This window comes from Rhinatrema bivittatum, chromosome 9 (assembly GCF_901001135.1).
Source record: "Rhinatrema bivittatum chromosome 9, aRhiBiv1.1, whole genome shotgun sequence".
Taxonomy (NCBI): domain Eukaryota; kingdom Metazoa; phylum Chordata; class Amphibia; order Gymnophiona; family Rhinatrematidae; genus Rhinatrema; species Rhinatrema bivittatum.
In genome coordinates, this window is record NC_042623.1 from 254,022,086 (window position 1) to 254,039,398 (window position 17,313).

At 45.0% G+C, this 17,313-nt stretch overlaps 1 protein-coding gene across 6 annotated transcripts in view; it reads left to right on the forward strand.

Moving 5' to 3' along the window:
• The first annotated feature begins 399 nt into the window (after positions 1 to 399).
• The window catches only part of MECOM (MDS1 and EVI1 complex locus), an 881,649-nt gene continuing 864,735 nt past the window's right edge, over positions 400 to 17,313 (forward strand). For 2 of the 6 annotated variants that reach the window (XM_029616015.1, XM_029616016.1), the window contains exon 1: positions 400 to 548. In XM_029616015.1, the coding sequence (XP_029471875.1) occupies positions 512 to 548 (37 nt within the window). In that variant the 5' untranslated portion in view covers positions 400 to 511. The remainder of the gene's footprint in view (positions 549 to 17,313) is intronic. The other 4 variants (XM_029616018.1, XM_029616019.1, XM_029616024.1 and 1 more) reach the window with 3 other exon arrangements.

Below are 17,313 nucleotides of genomic sequence, written 5' to 3' on the forward strand. Positions count from 1 at the left end.
ACGCGTAGTTTGCGATAATAAAACACAACTAACGCAGATGCTATCGGTTCCTTTAAGTTACAGCCGCCTCCCCCCCTCCCCCATCTTTATCCCTTTTTCGTGTGTGGTGTATTGGGGGGGGGGGAGATAATTATCTCTGGTTGATGGTCGAATAAATGCTTCCTTTCCTCCTTCCTCGCGCAGTTGAGGTTTGCAGGGGGGAAGGGGGGTCCTCCGATTGCCATCTGACAAAAGATCTGAAATCAAAAAGTGATAAATCGCTGCAAACTTTTTTTTTTTTTTGGCGGCGCTGAGATGGCGGCAGAGTGCGCATGTGCGAAGGTGTCCAAACTGACAATGCAGGAGAGATAGCGAGTCCGGATTGAGAAGGGGAGAGAGGGAGAGAGAGAGAGAGAGACAGGGAAAAAAAAAAAAGGAAAAGGAGGAAGAGCTCCAAGAAAGAAAGGAAGAAAGAGAGAGAGAAAAAAAAAAAGCAGCCCTGTCTGAGCGGCAGCACCGCAGAACTGGCAGCATGCGATCCAAAGGCAGGGCACGGAAACTGGCCACAAGTAGGTGCAAGCTCCCTTGCTATGACTTTTCGTCCTCTGCCATCTTGCAGGGAAATGTTAATCTGGTTTGTTTTTAAAAGGGGGGGGGGGGAGGGTGCTCAGCGGGGCTCCCACCCGCGGCCGGTGCTGGGCCGCTCCAGCCTCGGGCGGCGGCAGCAGGGGCTCCCAGAGGGAGGAGGAGGAGGAGGAGGAGGGCGGCGGAGTTGAGGGGAAAAGTTGGTTTGTTTCTTCGGCGGCGGCAGGGAGGAGGGAAGGCTGCGAAATGCTGCGCCTGCTATAGTGGGCGCTGTGAGCCCTTCTCTGCCGGGCAATCCGGGGGTCAGGCAAGTCGAGGTCGGGCTCGGTTTGCGGTTTCTGCAGCGGCACCGATCCGGGGAAGGAGGAGGGTGGGAGGGGAGGGGGCTGCGCTGCCCTCCGCCTTGAAACTTTCTGTACCTGGGAGCCGCCGAAGCCTCGCCGAGGGAACTTTGCTTCGCTTTGAAATCCACATCATGGAAAGGAGGGAGGGTAGGATCCTCGCTCGCTCTCACTCTCCCCCCCCCCCCCCCCCCCCCCAACCATTGCAACCCCGCCGGGTTCAAGCGCTCTCACCCTGCCCCCTGCACGGAGAGATTTATTTATTTTTGCGTTTGGTGAGGTAGACAAATCCGTGAAATCTGGACTCGGATCAGATCCTGGAGAGTGGCTTTCGCGTTTACACTACTTAGAGAGAGCGTCGGGATTATTTAACACCCGCGGCATTCAGGTTACTGTTTATGGAAGGGGGGGGGGGGGGACCAAACTTGGCCCGGACGCCTGCCTTTCTCCGCTCGCTCCGGGTTCCTTTGCACGGCGGAGTTAAGTGCGCGTGGCCTCCTTACACGCCCAGGCCTCCGGGCTTTTTCGCTGCATCTCCGGTAATCTGGGGGGAGGGGGAGGGGGGGGTTTGATTCCTTCAAATCCTGCGCGGTTTCAGGTGCATCTCCTGCGCTCTCTTCCCTGTAGCGACAACCCCCCCCCCCCCCAAAAAAAACCAAAAAACGTGGCCCCTTGAACCGGAAGGCGCGTCCGAGCCCCCAGAGCTGCACCTCGGCTGCCGCTCTGTGCACGGGATGCCTGAGCCCATCCCGGCCCGCAGCCCCCTCCGGCCTGGCTCTATTATTCACGCCCTCTGGAGGGGTTTTTTGTTGTTTTAATGTTTTTATTTGGGGTTTTATTATTGTCGTTTTGGGTTCGGTGAAACCCCCGTAAAAAAAAAAAAAGGCTAACCCAGGCCGCATTTTCCGATCTTTCAATTTCGTAGCCCAGGCAACCGAAACGAGAAAAAGCGCCGAAACTGCGCGCAACCCACCCCCAAATCGAAACGTCTTGGGATTTCTTTTCTCGTTATCTGCTCTTTGTAGAGACCCCCGCAGTTTTCCTTGGAAACCCAGGCTTGCCTCCTCCTTTCCTGTGTCCAGGGTAACTTTCCGCTCCTTTTCGGAGTAGGGGGGAGGGGGGGGGCTGTTAATGACCTTCCTCAAGGTCAGCACGGCCCGTCTGATGCCCGGAGGCCTTGTGGCCAGTTGCTCGTTCACCGGGGCTTTTTCCTGACTGCTCTCTCTCTCTCTATACCTTTGATCCTCTTCTAACTTTCCTCTCCGCTTCCTGACCCATGCGGCCCCTTCATCGCACTTCACTTTTTTTTTTTTTACCGCGCACCAGTAAAGGAAATCGGAGAAAAAGTTTAATTTCAATTTATTTTGAATAGTTCCTTTTCTCAAACTGCTGCTGTTGTCAGTTTCAGAGAACATCGAAGGGGAGGGGGGTGCTTGATAGTGACCCTTGCAATTCAGTCGGTCGACGAGAGAACTTTTTTTTTTTCCAGCTTTCGCCTTCTCTGTCTTCTTCCCTTTTTCGCTACCTTCCGAGTTATTAAGACCAAGATCGTCGCATTCCTGAAACTGCAAGCCCCCAACCCAAGATCAAACCTAGAATTATTTCTCCTCCCCCCTTCAACGTGCACAATAAAATTGTCAATATATAATGCCCTTAAGAAATGCAAAAAAAACCCGAAAAAACCCCAAAACAAAAACCAATTATGTGAATAATCGACGAACGCGAGAAATATTCTGATCTTCTTCTTTCGCAGTTCTTTTCGTTTTGGCTTAGCATTTTCGCTCTTTTAGGTCAATGTTTCCAGTAGATTTATTTACCCCCGGGACAGGAAAAGCCGCGCTGGAATACCTGCAAATTATTCTGGGCGACATTATAGTTAGAAAATTGCCTATTGAAGAACTTTGAAGACACATTTGCAAACGTGCTTAGCAATGTCTCGAGGGGGAAATAAAGGGATAAAACTGCTGCTGCTGCTCTTTTTTTTTTTAAATGTATTTTTATTTTTTTGAACAATAATGAAACTTTTTTTTTTTTCTAATTACTCTGAAATCTCCGAATAAGGCAGTTGCCATCGCACGAGTGTCAATAGGAAAATACATGTTATGTTTTGTTTAATTTACTGTAGCATGCTTTGGTTTTGTAGTCGATGTAAATATATATATATATGCGATTTTTTTTTTTTTTATTTTTTTTTTTTCCCACTCGTCAAAGTGCCTTTCGTATAGAACAAAAATGTACGGCGGGTTGTTTGCTGTCACTGAACGAACTCGACCCTGCGGTAAACGACTGGTGGTAGCCACCGGCCACCAGCCAGTAGCCTGGTAACGCGCTCATCTTCAGCACGCGAAAGGCTTCTACCTGTTACTTCCCGTGCCTTAGCGCGGCTTATTTATTTCTTTATTTATTTGTACTTGGAGCAGGCGAGGTAAATCCAGACCTCCTCCTCCTCCGTCAGCTGAGATAACAAACCGGCCACTTCCACCCCACCCGCGCCGGGCCCTAATGCACTTCTGAAATCCCGCCTGGAAAGTTTATTTTTGCGAGTCCGAAGCCCTTGTCCGGTATTTGTTTTTGGAAACGCGAACTGAGGCCGCTCCAGAGAGAGAGAGAGATCACCTCCAGCTTAGCGCGCGCGTCTTTATTATTGCCCTTGGCCCGTGCTGTAAACATTCAGCTCAAACATTTTTATGCACTCTTGAGTTTTTATAGGAAAAAAAATGTTAACACGGTGCGTGACTGTTTTTGAAAGAGTAAGAAAAAGCGGCTCGGGCTGTAAGGGAGCACCGCGCAAGTTGCTTAGTATATGACAATGGCTTTCGCATTGTAATACCTTATAGTGGCCATACAGCTCCACCTCCCGGAGGGGGTGGTAGCTGAGCAGGCGAGGAAGTGAGGTCCTGTTTTTCTCACCCAGCTCAATACTACATTTCTGCGCCTGTAGTGGGATAAAAACAGTATTGGGTCAGCTTGTCCCCCATGGACATGAGCTGTATGGTCACCCCAAAACCATCTCTCTCTTTCTCCTCCTCCTCTGGAATTATTCCTGTTTTGTTTGGGTTTTTTTCCTTCTATGTGTATAGCTCCTACACATGTAATGGCATTTCTCCTGAGATTTCACACAGGCTGCAAATCAAACTCTCAGCATATTTCCTTTTTCGTACATGATCAGTAGTAGAAAATATTGACAGCTTGGGAGGAAAAGTTGACCTTCAGCAGTAATACCACCTTGAGCTTTGGGTAATGTAGTTCTCTAATAATTCATTGCTGCTGACTATTATCAACTACTGATTTCCCTGGCAATCTCACTTTGAGATATATACATAATTATATAAACTGGACGTTGAGGGTTACAGCAGGAAATTGTGGGCCCACAGGTTCCAAAAGTGACCAGCATTGGGATCATTTTCCAAGATAAGGATTGTGGATATTATTGCCCACTGGAGGACAGTTTTGGAACTCTGTGTGGTCTGTAGTTTTAAACTTTAATCCTGAAAGGTTCTTGTGGTGTGGCTTTTTTTTTTTTTTGTGTGTATATAATGCTATCTCTCTTCCTCAAAATTATCTCCATACCGGAACTGTAATGAAGTTAATGTAGTTTCCTGTCCTCCGTCAGGCGCAAGGAATACACTTAAGCAGCTCACACACAGACGTGGGACTTCAGCCTGGCTGATACAACTACAGGTTCTGGGCACATAGCATGAATCAGATTGCAGTATAAATCCTTGAGGTATAACCTCATTGGCAGCCTCGCAGGCCACATGTGAGCCATCTGTGCCCGTCTCCCGCACACAGGGCTTATAAACTGAGGCAAATTAAGACTCCACCAATCTTTCAAGTATTAAGAATGTGATTTTTCTGAGATTCGTTAGGGGGTCGGGGAGGAAGGTGTGAAGCATGGGAAGGAAATAAGGAAGATGATTTAATAGCTATTTTTAGGTGGCGAATAGGAGTAAACCTGAATGCAGATGTGTGTTTAAAAACATTTAAACAACAAAATCAAAGTAGGCCAATTGTACCGCAAATCCTAACTGGGCACGCAGAAGACAACGGGAGTGTCGGACATGAGAAAAGGAGAGGATTTGTGGAGGCTGGTGATTTATGCCCGACATTTCCATGTCCTTATGAATGCTGCATTTTAGTTCTTTCAAATCCGTTTTGTACTACGGCTTTTATTTAAGATACATTTAAAACTGATAATTCGCTCAGGCAAATGGCCTATGTAGTTTATAAACCGTACACTTATGACTTCCCTGGATTGTAATTGGTTGCAAGGTCACATGCCCCTGTCCGTCCTGGCTCCTATAGCTTTAGTAATGAGATGTACTTTTCTAGGCTAATGTTGGGTGGCGGCCCAGCTATCTGATATTCTTTCTCTCTGACTCCCCTTTTTCCCCCTCCGTGGTCTTACTCGGAAAAAAAAAAAAAGCTAAACCTAAGAGATGCTGCGGCTTCCTGCTATTACTGTCCTGATCTTCACCAATAACTTTTGTATCTGTTTCTATTATTTATTTTTTTTTTTTGGTTTGACTTACCTTCTTGCACAGCCGGCTGGAAATGTCCCCATCTCTGCTGGATGCCATTTGGGAAGGGGGAGGTATCCAGAGCTCAGGTGCCATGGTGTTTTTTTGGGTCTGCTTTTTATTTTATGCCTTTGAAACATTTGCCTGGAACATTTGTAACTCTCTTCTCACCCAACCATCTGCAGCTTCATTTTTTTTTTTGGGGGGTGGGTGGGTCCTAGCTTAATTCAGGTAACATTAAAAGATCTGTTTGATAAGCATATTGTAAACCAGTTTGGGAGAGTCGGGGTGGAAGCAGGCAAAGCCACATCTTGGGGAATATAATAAAGAAGGAGCATGGAAAGACAGACGTTATTACTGCATTGCTGTATACCGGTTGGCAGTTCAGGAAAGTATTGCCTGATCAATATATAATTTCTGAACCCCTGGTAGGAAGATAGGACAACCTGGGATCTCCTCTCACCTGGTGGACTTGCAAATTCCGGTTATTAATATATAGATTATGGACAGGACTTTGCTTCTGAATGCCGGTTTCCTACTCAGGAGCTAGTAGTTTCTGTTAACAACCTCAAGGACAGTCTGTACAGAATAGTCAGGAACATAGCAAACGGTGGCTGCTGGTTTTCCTCGGTCACTTACTTCGGACGTGCATCTCAAAATATATATTCTGATGCCTGAAGAGGGAGTAGGGGCGACATGAGGCTGCTGCGGTCCTACTGTCTCTATCATCATCCGTCCACTCCTATCAGAGCAGCAGAGTCTTTTTTCACAGGGGAATCTGTAGGGTGGGTTTCCATGGATTATAAATCGTTTCTGTTTTTATAGAATGGTTTTAATGTAAAAAATTTAGATCATTGATTTGGCTTGTCTCTTTCTGTAGCAAAGAGTTCCTGTCTAAGCTTGAGCCTACAGTACCATCACACAAAGTAGAGCAGTTGACATTTTGTAAACTAGGCTTCATTTTTTTTTTTAATATGCAAAATTAATGGTGGCTTTTATCGTTAAACATTCTATGCAAGATGTACATTAAAGTGCAGAAAGGTTTCAAGCAAGGGGCAGGGGGTTGTTTACAAAGCTCTTCTAAAGTGTGACACACTGCTGCAGGTCCAGCACTAGAAAGCTAAACACACTTAGAAGGCTTTTGAAGTTTCAGGGCGAGGGCCGTGCTGTTTGCCTGGGATTCAGCTATAACTAATGGCTTCCCCGTCCCGACTTAAAGTGAGAGGAGAAAATCCTGAATTCCTTGTTTGCTGGATCTCTCTGGAGAGCAGACTCCTGGCTGCTGGCCAGCCCCCTGTACAATGTCAACACTGAATATGTGAATTCCCAGACACCATTTAACAACTTTCTAAATAAATAAACTCATTGTGTGTCTGTGTGTTAAAATTATTTTGCCCCTTGCCTTAAAAAGCTGCAGCATCTCATCAGGCAGGCCGCGAGGTTCTGGTTTTCTTTTGTAAACTTAAATAGAGTGGGACACATTTCGGAGAAGCGCAGGTCTCTGTAACAGAAGGGTGCTCGAGTAACCTGCTCGTCTGGACTCCGCGTCTCTTATGCCATGATAGCTAATCATAACGAAAAAAGAAAGCCAGCTAGGAATTAAATCCTTCCTGAAAGCAGACTCTGTGTGTGCGTCCTTAGAGTAGCAGGGCGCTGGGTCGTTTTGGCTGCTGGATCATGCTCCCTGCAGCCTCCTTGTTTTCATAACTTGTTTCTATTCATAAATGGCTACTAACGTCGCTGATCACCCGGTAACATGATGTGATACCTGTCGCATATTATAGCATACGTTTTATGAATCCTGATTGAACCCCCCTGCCCCCTTCCTCCTTCAAGGTAAAATTGTAGCCAAAAAGCACTTTTGGATTCTGGCACTGTTATCCCCTGAAAGTCACTTCTTACTCTCCAAGTCCTTGTTTTCCCTTCTGATTTGATTCTTATGGGACCTTGTTCAAAAAAGATTTTGTGGATAGGTACAAAAGGTGAAGAATCCTTTTGAACAAGGCCCTATAATCTTTCTATTTTCTATTTTTTTTTTAATTGTTTCTCATTTTTGTCCTTACATGAAAAAATTAATTATAGAGTAAATAAAGGACAACTAACCAAAAAGTAATACAATATCTTTTTTTATTGGACTAACGTAAGACTGCCTTGATGAACTTTCCTTCCTGTGGGACAAGCAGAACGAGCAGGTCAGAGAGAGAGGATGCACGACCCTCCAGTTATCCACATGGGATGAGACATTCAGCACACGGGGATCCTATTTACGTCCTCTTCTAATGTAGTATGTGTAATTCGGTGCAGAAAATATGAACAGGGGGATGCTACATTGATGAAACAAGCCAAAAGATAAGATGAGAATAAACTTGCACATCACAAAGAAGAGCAATTCATCACTTCCGTGGGGGGAACATTTTTTTTGGAACCAGAACCCTGCACCAATGATCAGGATCCTTAAAAAAACAAAAAAACCCCTCAACCCACTCCAACAATGTAAAAGACACGTGTGGTTAAAACTGACATAACTGAGACTTTTTTATTTTTTATTTTAAGCTCATTACCAGATATAATTCTACTGCCTTTCTATCATCAACTTATCGCTATAATACATCACTCTACCCTGGCCCCTTCCTCCTCACACTGGCATTGTAATGTACTTTATGATTCTTTTGTATTTTCTGGCCATCATCTCTTGCGCCGAGCTGCTCTTTCGGTTTGGACCTGAGAAAAGGCGTTTTAACTTCTGAAAGCTAGTCAAGAAATATATTAACCTACTTCAATAAAAAAAAGGCATCACTTTATATTTCTACATAATATTATATATGCATGTATTTATTTGTGTGTGTATCTATCTAATCTTTTTCTTGCTTAATCTTTATTTCCATACATTCAAGTGGATTAACATGGCAACCACACTTTTATTTCAGTATATTTTGAAAGAAATGTTTAAGGGTTACTGCAGGTAAATGTACTGTGGATTAGATTAGATGACGACCAAGAGAGGTACTTTTTCATTATAAATGTTGACAGGTCACAGAGTATTGACTGCTGTCACATAAAAAGGAGTTTTGGGGGGCTATAGTAAAGTGAGATTACTTCTGAGTGAAACAGTAGCCAGCTGCAATGCGGGGTTTCCAGAAGTAATGGAGATTGGGATATATCAGCAGTCAAGAGCTGAGCGTATTTCTTCATGGTTGATGCACTTTTTTTTTTTTTTTTTTTTTTGGAAAACCCCAGGGCCTTCAGCTGCTTTTTATCGCCCACAAACCTGCGTCCTCAGTCTGTTGTGCCGATGCCTGTCACTTACTCCTTTTTAGAAGGCTCACACGGTTCTTTTTCACAGACACCTGAATGCAGGCGTCTAGCCGCAAATGACTCAATGGGAGAAGTGGACTGTTGCCCTCTCTGTAAGAGCTGTTGGCCATTTTCTCGGGGAAGCTGTCAGTTGCGCTAATATTTTCATCATCTGCAAAGAGTACAGCGAGCAATACTGAACATTTCATTACTGACAGGTGGCGATGCACACGCCTAGAATGTGCAATGCATGTGGCTTTCGGGCTGGATAAGATGCCCAGTTCGGGAGCTAGGGAGTGTAATTTCTCAAAGGGACGTTTGCAGGTAAAGTAGTGCTTTACCCACAGGAATCGCCCTTTAGAAAATTGCACAACCGATGCATGAATAAAATTATGTGCACACACACTGAAGGGTAGATTTTAAAAAATAACGCGATCGTGTACTTTTGTTGGCGCACCAGGCGCCAACAAAAGTACGCTAGATTTTATAAGATTCGCGCGTAGCCGAAATCGGAGCGGCCTCAGAGGGAACTTTCTTTCACCCTCGGAGGGAACTTTCTTTCACCTTCCCCTCCCTTCCCCTACCTAACCCACCCCCCCGGCCCTATCTAAACCCCCCCTACCTTTATCCATGGATTTACGCCTGTCGGAGGCAGACGTAAATCCGCGCGCGCCAGCGGGCTGCTGGTGCGCCAAGACCCGACCCGGGGGCTGTTCCGGAGGGCGCGGCCACGCCCCCGGGCCAGCGCCATGCCCCCGGGCCCGCCCCCCAAATGCCGCGTCATTCGGCGACGCCCCCGACACGCCCCTTTCAGGAAGCCCCGGGACTTCCGTGCGTCTCGGGGCTCTGTGCGCGCCGGCGGCCTATGCAAAATAGGCGCGCGGGCGTTTTAAAATCCGCCCCTGAATGCGCATACTTTTATGTGCATAGAGGAGAAAGGGTCCAGGGGTGGAGTCAGGGCAGAGGTGGGATTTATGTAAAAATATATGAAAGAAAGCAATGCAGCTATCCCTCTACTACAGTCCAAAAATAGAAAAATGGGATATAGACGAAAAATATCATTCAAATCAAGATGACAAAAGTATTAAACAAAAGAAAAAAAAACAAATTCATGGAAGAGCCCAGCATCAGAAAATTAGGGTGTTAATTGGTGTACATCCACCACCTCTCGCCTCGCAATGGGCCACACGCGGCATCAGTCAAAGCACCTAAAGTATCATTGGTTTGCCGGTTTTCATTTTGTAAAAGTTTATACAAAATGAACTGATAACTTTTTTATAAAAACCGATAACAAAAAAAAAAAACCCTGTGTGTCTCCCACTACTGCATGCAAACAGCAGAACTTTAACCTCCATAAAAGTCACCATAAAGAGCTTATCTTGCACCTTCAATGAGAACCCCCCCAAAGAGGTCCCTTCGGAAAAGAGCCTGACGTAAGCCCATGTTTCGGCAGACCCAGCCGCCTGCATCGGGGCAGCTGTATACGGGACCGGGTGGAAGCGCACGAGGGCTGAACAATCTGCAAGAAAAATGACAAAGCAACAAATTGGAAAAATAGGGAACAAATGCTTTTGGAAAGTGCAAGATAAGCTCTTTATGGTGACTTTTATGGGGGTTTAAAGTTGCAGAAGTTTGCATGCAGTGGTGGGAGACTCACAGGCTTTTGGGTTTTTTTTTTTTTTTTGTTATTGGTGTTTATAAGAGTTATCAGTTCATTTTGTATAGACGTTTACAAAATTAGAACCGGCAATGAAAGGCTTTTAAGTGAGAAGTTCCTGTGAACCTGTTCTGCTGTCCCTCCCGACGCAGCCTTTGAGCGAAACGCGGGGTCCGTGTCGGGGGACAGTTGTAAAGCTTTCAGTTTGGATACGTTGTCACAGAGGAGATGCGAGCGGAATAAAGAAATGGAGTTTTATCAGAATTGTGTAAGGACCGTTACCCGTTCCACATGCTGTTTGCTATTTTGATTGATGGTTGCGTGTGGAACCTATCTCTATGATTGTTTAAAACCCAGATGTTGGTGATTTCTGCATCATGCTGTACAGCCAGGGGCTGGCTTTGCTTCGTGCCTGTAATTGTGTGTGTGGTAGTTTTGTTTTTTTTTTTAAACTAGAAGGCTATAGAGGTATGGTTTTTTTTAATATTGTGAAGTGCACTTTTGCTATTTAGAAGCTTTACTGGCCCAGTAATAGCTGCTTGTCAGGCGGGTGACAGGTTTGGGCTCGTGGAGAGGCTTGACGTGCTCGCATGCAGATAATGTTCGCAGTTCTCTGGGCCGAATGCGAATCAGATGTCGCTCTCCGTTGCCCTTTGTTGGTTGATGGGGTTCTGGAGGGATCCCCAGTTTATCACATGCCCTGGTACAGGATGCTGCTGTGGTAACTGTACCAGATTAGGAGGAGGAGGCCGATGAATCAGCAGGCCTCTCTGAGGGGGAGGCAAGATATTTCAGCTGTGAGCCTCGCCTTTCCACATGAAGGCGTTCAGGGAGGAAGACGTCCAAAGGAATAATGAAGCCTGGTCAGACTAGGAAAGTGATATCAGGATACGTGCGTACACACACATAGTCTGGACGGTCTTTACAGTATCTAGCACGGTTACAGAGTATTTCCTAGAAAGACTGATTTTTGAATCATGATATGAGCTGCTTTGGACTGACCTTTTAGAAAGGCATGATATAAATGTCAAGGTAAGATCAATTGGAGTATTTTCCAATTCTCAATGTTTTTTTGACCTGAGACAAAAACTTGATCCAAATAATTCCAGAAGCCTACAATATGATAGGGAGGCCAACTCACTCCAAATCAACCAAACAGGCTGATCTAATCGTGGTTTTGTCCCATGGCATGTATGGATTTGCAGTTCTGATTTTTTTTCCCATTGATTGGCGTAAAAAAATCTAGAACTACAAATTCATACACAGAGTGGGGCAACATCAAGACTGGATCATCCTGTTCAGTTGGCCTGGGGTGAGGTGGGAATTCTAATGATCAGCGGTTTGTTTATTATTTCTAATTGATTTTCTTTTTATCCAAAAAAATCAAACAAACAATTGAAGAATCTGATTCAAACCATCTGGACACCTTAGACTCTTTGGGGCCGATGTAATAAACCGTGTTGACGTTATAACCTGTCTTTTAGTGTGGAGTTTTCTGCACTAACATCACCCTAGTATGTAATTGGGTTTTTTACTGTGAAAAAAATTAATGCTAGGCTTTAGTGCGGGAACATGCAAATGCCATGCCAATGAAATTTGGTAGTCCCTGCAATGGAGTGAAGTGTTCTAAAAGTCAAACTACTCTGCACAGTTTTTTTTTTTTTTTTTTTTAAATGCTGGAAATTTAACTCTTGGGTCACATTTCTGGTGGCCATTTTATTGTAGTGCTGTGTCACTGTAAGAACATAAGAATATAAGATATTGCCATGCTGGGTCAGACCAAGGGTCCATCAAGCCCAGCATCCTGTTTCCAACAGAGGCCAAACCAGGCCACAAGAACCTGGCAATTACCCAAACACCAAGAAGATCTCATGCTACTGATGCAATTAATAGTAGTGGCTATTCCCTAAATAAACTTGATTAATAGCAGTTAATGGACTTCTCCTCCAAGAACTTATGCAAACCTTTTTTGAACCCAGCTACACTAACTGCACTAACCACATCCTCTGGCAACAAATTCCAGAGCTAATTGTGCATTGAGCTAACTTCATGGAATACCCCCTAGTCCTTCTATTATCCGAAAGTGTAAATAACCGATTCACATCTACTTGTTCAAGACCTCTCATGATCTTAAAGACCTCTATCATATCCCCCCTCAGCTGTAGTGTCTAGCTGCATCCGCCACAGTGGCACGGCAACAGAATAACTTTGGCCACCAGGAATATGAGTTTACTCCCCCTCTGACCCAGCAATAACATTTCCAGTGTAAGTTCTTTGGAGAAGGCACCTACAGCTGAAGAGTACGCATTGGCATGGTGAATCCCGACTTTGCCATGCGGTTCAGCTGTAGATGCCCACGCCAGAAAGCTTACACTGATTTTATTTGCCCTCCCTTTCCACAATAACCTTGGACACAAGTTTGGCACTGTGCATCCTGACTCTGGGCACAGTTCCATGTCCGAGGCCATTGTGGCAAGGTATGGCAAGTAAAACTTGAAGCATAAGCTTTCTAGGGCTGGCATCTACAACCGTCAGGATGCAAAGTGCCTGTGCACACGGTTCAGTCTTGCATGGAAGCTCATGGCATGCCAAATGGCAAGGCATGCCAAGAGTGAAAACTCTGGGGTGTGCACCTCAGCTGAGCAGTTTGCACACTTGTGCCCGAGTCAGGATGCACAGTACCAAAATGTATACTGTTCAGCTGATGCCCACCCCATATAGCTTACCCTTTGATTTCACTTGGTTTGCCTTGCCCAAATGGCCTTGCATGCGAGACTGAGCCCAGGTTGGGATGCACAAGTGCCAGTCTCGCATGCAAAGCCATTCTGGTCACAGGCCTTTCAGCATCCAGCATCTGTTTTCCTATGCATGTTTTCTATAACACATTTCTGCATTAAGTGTGAATTTTCAGGTTAATGTGTGTTTTTTTTCCCCCCATGTTAGCAAGTTTTTTTAAAATTCGTACTCAGTTTGCATGCTTTTAGCTCACTGCATCTTGTGGTACCACAAGCTTCTAGCATTTGAGTAAAGTGAAACCTGTTCTAAAAATTAGCACTGGTTTATTATATGGGCCATGTTGACTGCAGCCCTCATAATCCAAGTCAACCCAATGGAAACTACAGCCCATTCTCAAGCAAGATATGCGTTATGGCAACCAAATTAGAAACCATGCTGTGCCTTCTTAAACCCACTACAACCAGTAATACTGACTGTCCAAGAGAATTCTTTATCTGTTTTTTATGTTTTTATAGATCTGGCATTTTTTTCTAAATTAATTAATTGCCAGGTTCTTGTGGCCTGGTTTGGCCTCTGTTGGAAACAGGATGCTGGGCTTGATGGACCCTTGGTCTGACCCAGTATGGCATGTTCTTATGTAATATATTGGAGAGTTCTAGTAGCACCCTTGCAAGTTGTAATACAAGCTATTGAGACCTCACAGGCCTCTTCTTCTAATCCCCTTCTTTTGGTTGGACAAGGATTTCAGTTTTGCTGACTGCAGCTGCTTGAAAAACTGTCATGGCTGCTTCAGTTCCTGGAAGATTCTCTGCTGCTTTGATCTGGGTTCTTAAACTGAAATATAGAAATCCCTTTTTACTGTTTCACTTTTGGTGCCAGCGCAGGCGTTTCTTGGTAGCATCAGTTGAGCTGAGCAAGAATTGCTTTTTCCTCTGCTGATAACCTTGGCACATATTGGAATTATCACTTAAGACAAATACAAACCAAACAATGTTTTTAGATTTTTTTTTTTTTTTTTAGACTAACAATACATTTCTTGATAGCCTTTTGACAGCTAATACTTTTTGTTGTTGTTGTTGTTGTTGTTCAGGTCAGAATTCAAATGAGCAAAAGATAACATTTGCCAGAAAATATTTCCTGGTGGAATGCCACACACATTTATCTGTTTGCTAAATTATCTAATTGCAAGCAATAGACAGTGACTTGGAGGTCAGAGGGATGGGATGAGATGAAGGAGGAAGCGGAAGGTGATGCAGGTGTCAGCAGAAGTGAGATCTATGACTGCTGACAGGATGAGAGGGCAAGGGCTGTAAAGGAGAATACAGTCGCCATCTGTAGGGCCTAAGTTTGCCATCGCATTGCCCTTTTGTATAGGTGCAGCTGCCTAGTGAATCATGACCTCCATTGGCCCAGAGGCTTTCTCCTATTCTGGCTTACTGGGGAGAGCCCCAGGTTATAAATTGTGCAGTAAACATTTTGCCGTCTGTCGGCGCCTGCTGAAACCTGCATCTGATTGGCTGGTAGAAGTGTTCCATTTCCCAAACTTGTCATGCGTTGTACCAGCGTGAGAAACCATTTACTAACGGCTTTTTCTCCCATTTTGGGTCTGTGGGAAAAAAAAGCTTAGTAAACAGGGCCTATGGTTATTTACGTAACATGGACCCCATGTCATTAGCCAAATACCTCGAGCAATGGTCCGAAGAGTCACTGGGTTAGGGTGATTGTGTTGAAGAATGGTAAATAATTTTTTACCAGAGAAGGAATCCCAAATTAACGAGTGGCTCATGGTCCCTGAATGGGTTCTGAAGGATAACTGTATAAGATATGGCTTAAAGGTTCATGCCTAATACAGTATGATGGTTCCATGTAAAAACTTTATGCTGTGGGTTTTGACTGGGTCTCCTCTACATAACAGTGAGAAAAGGCAGCTGTACAGGGAGCATGTGGCGCTATATGAAGTGGTGGTCAAACGCTTTTAGGTGGGGAGATTCCGCCGGAGCCCCCCGTCAGCTGAGGGGGCAGAAGAAGGGTCTCCTCACCCCCTTCCTCCCCCAAGGGGAATTCCAAGGAACTGGAGTGGGGTCCCAGAGGAGGAGGGCCAGAGGTCTGTCCCACCGTTGTGGAGGGAGCATGGGATTCGGCAGCTCAGTAAGGCTGAAGTGGGGATGCTGGAGGGTTCGTTGCTGATAACTGGGAGGCAATCGGGTGATAGCCCAGGAGGGTGCCTGAATGTCACTACAAGGTGGGAGAAGCTTTAGGGAAAACGGGGACTGTCCGGATATGGCCACTGTGAGTAGATGTATGAGTAGATGTGGGCATTACAGTTGAGCTGAACACCTATTGAAATGAATATTGGAGGAAGAGGGTGTTGTTTGATGCTGCTGGAGTATCCTGTGAACCTGATTTACTTGGTCCATTATAGAAATATCCTAACCGGATATCTAGAAGCCAGGATAACATTTTCAAAATAAAAGTTTGGTTTGAATATACCATGAGAGTCTCAAGGCATGGGCTCATTTAAGAGGCATCCATAGAGAGAGAACACTGGTGAGCAGTCGGGGTGGGGTTTACAGAATGAGAATATTTTTTTTTGGGGGGGGGGGGGAATTTTCTCCAACCAGTATGGTAAATGCAGTTTTTTTTTGCCTCAGAGTGAGGTCCACTACACCATCAGTGCAACCATTTTTTTTAACCCACCGAGACACCAGCACTTAGCTCATAAATGGGCATCACATGCCTCTCACATTTTATGTGCCCAATCAGGGGGTTACACGCGGAATAGTGTCACTTTTGTAAAGCCCATAATTTATCCTACGATAAAGCTATAGGCTGTTTATTTCAAAATGAGATTTTATATTCTGAAAATGCAATGCAGAATATGTTGATGCGAATGAGCAGAAAAACTGAATGCTCCTATTCTTGAATCGGAGGTGTCTTCCAGCCCTCTCCAAATATGTGAGCAAAGGGCAGAATAAAATGAATGGCAGAGATGCAGTACCAGATACCATTTTTCTCTCCTTTCTACACATACCAGGAGTTAAAATCTAGGACCATAAAAAATGGATTTATGATGGAGTTTGAAGTTTTATATATATAAAATTATGGCAACATTTTTTCCTACCTAAGGAACAGAAGTTAAGCAAGCAGATCCATTGTGAAACTCAGTAGCCCAAAGGTGATACCGATGTCATGGTAATGGGGGAAATAATACAGAAAATCGGAGGATATTGCATTTCTGTGCTCGGAAGACAGATTGCACAGGTAAAATGGCTTATCCAAGAATTTATCCTCTAGCCAGCTAAAAGTATATGCAGGTTTCCTTAGCATGCGTGCTTTCAACTGGGGGTGTAGTTTTTAGGTTGGGGGAGGAGGATAGTGCATGTACATGGCACTTTCACATGTACACGTGGTGTGTCCCCCCCCCCCCCCCCCCCAGTTTGGACACTGAAGACAATAGAGCAAGTGCAGAAGATGTATAATATTATATTATACACATATAGAGAGCCTAAAGCAGGGATGGCCATACAATGGGGGCAGTGCATACAAATCTCTCTCATGCATATTAATTGAGATTGTCCTGAAAATCAGGCCTGTCTATGGCTTTTGAGGACTGGAGTTGGCCACCCATAGCCTAAAGGATCTCTACTAAAGAGGACTGTTCCATTTGTCACAGGGGAACAGAGGAAGTAGTATGGTGGGTTTTACCTCCCCCCCCAGGTGGGAGCCTGAGATGGTGAGCTCTTAGCATATATAAACCCCTGCCACCATCTTAGGGAGTGGATTTTTTCAGTTATCACTTGTAGGGCCAGCGTGTCACTATGCCATCTCCTGTTTCATTTAACTTTCTTAGGGAAGGACTCTTGTGTCTCTAAGTCTGAGGCTTGGGAAAAGAAATGTGAAAGGGGTGCCTTTTCCTAACCTTACCATGTCCCTTTGGAAAGCTTTTGCTTTTGGAGGAGGAAGTTCTGTCCTTCTTTTCTCTGTTTTTGATTTCCCTTTCGTCAGATGCTCTTGTTTTTTTTTTTTCCACAAAGCTGAGTACCCTAAGACCCAGGAACTCAGTGTATGCTGCCTACAGGAGTGGGAGCTCACAACCAGAGAGCCCAGGTAGCCCATTGGAAGTTCTGGTGGGGGAATGAACCTGGCCTCGTTCCTGAGGGGAGAGAGGAGAGTGTGAAAAAGATCTGTAGCACCCATCCGG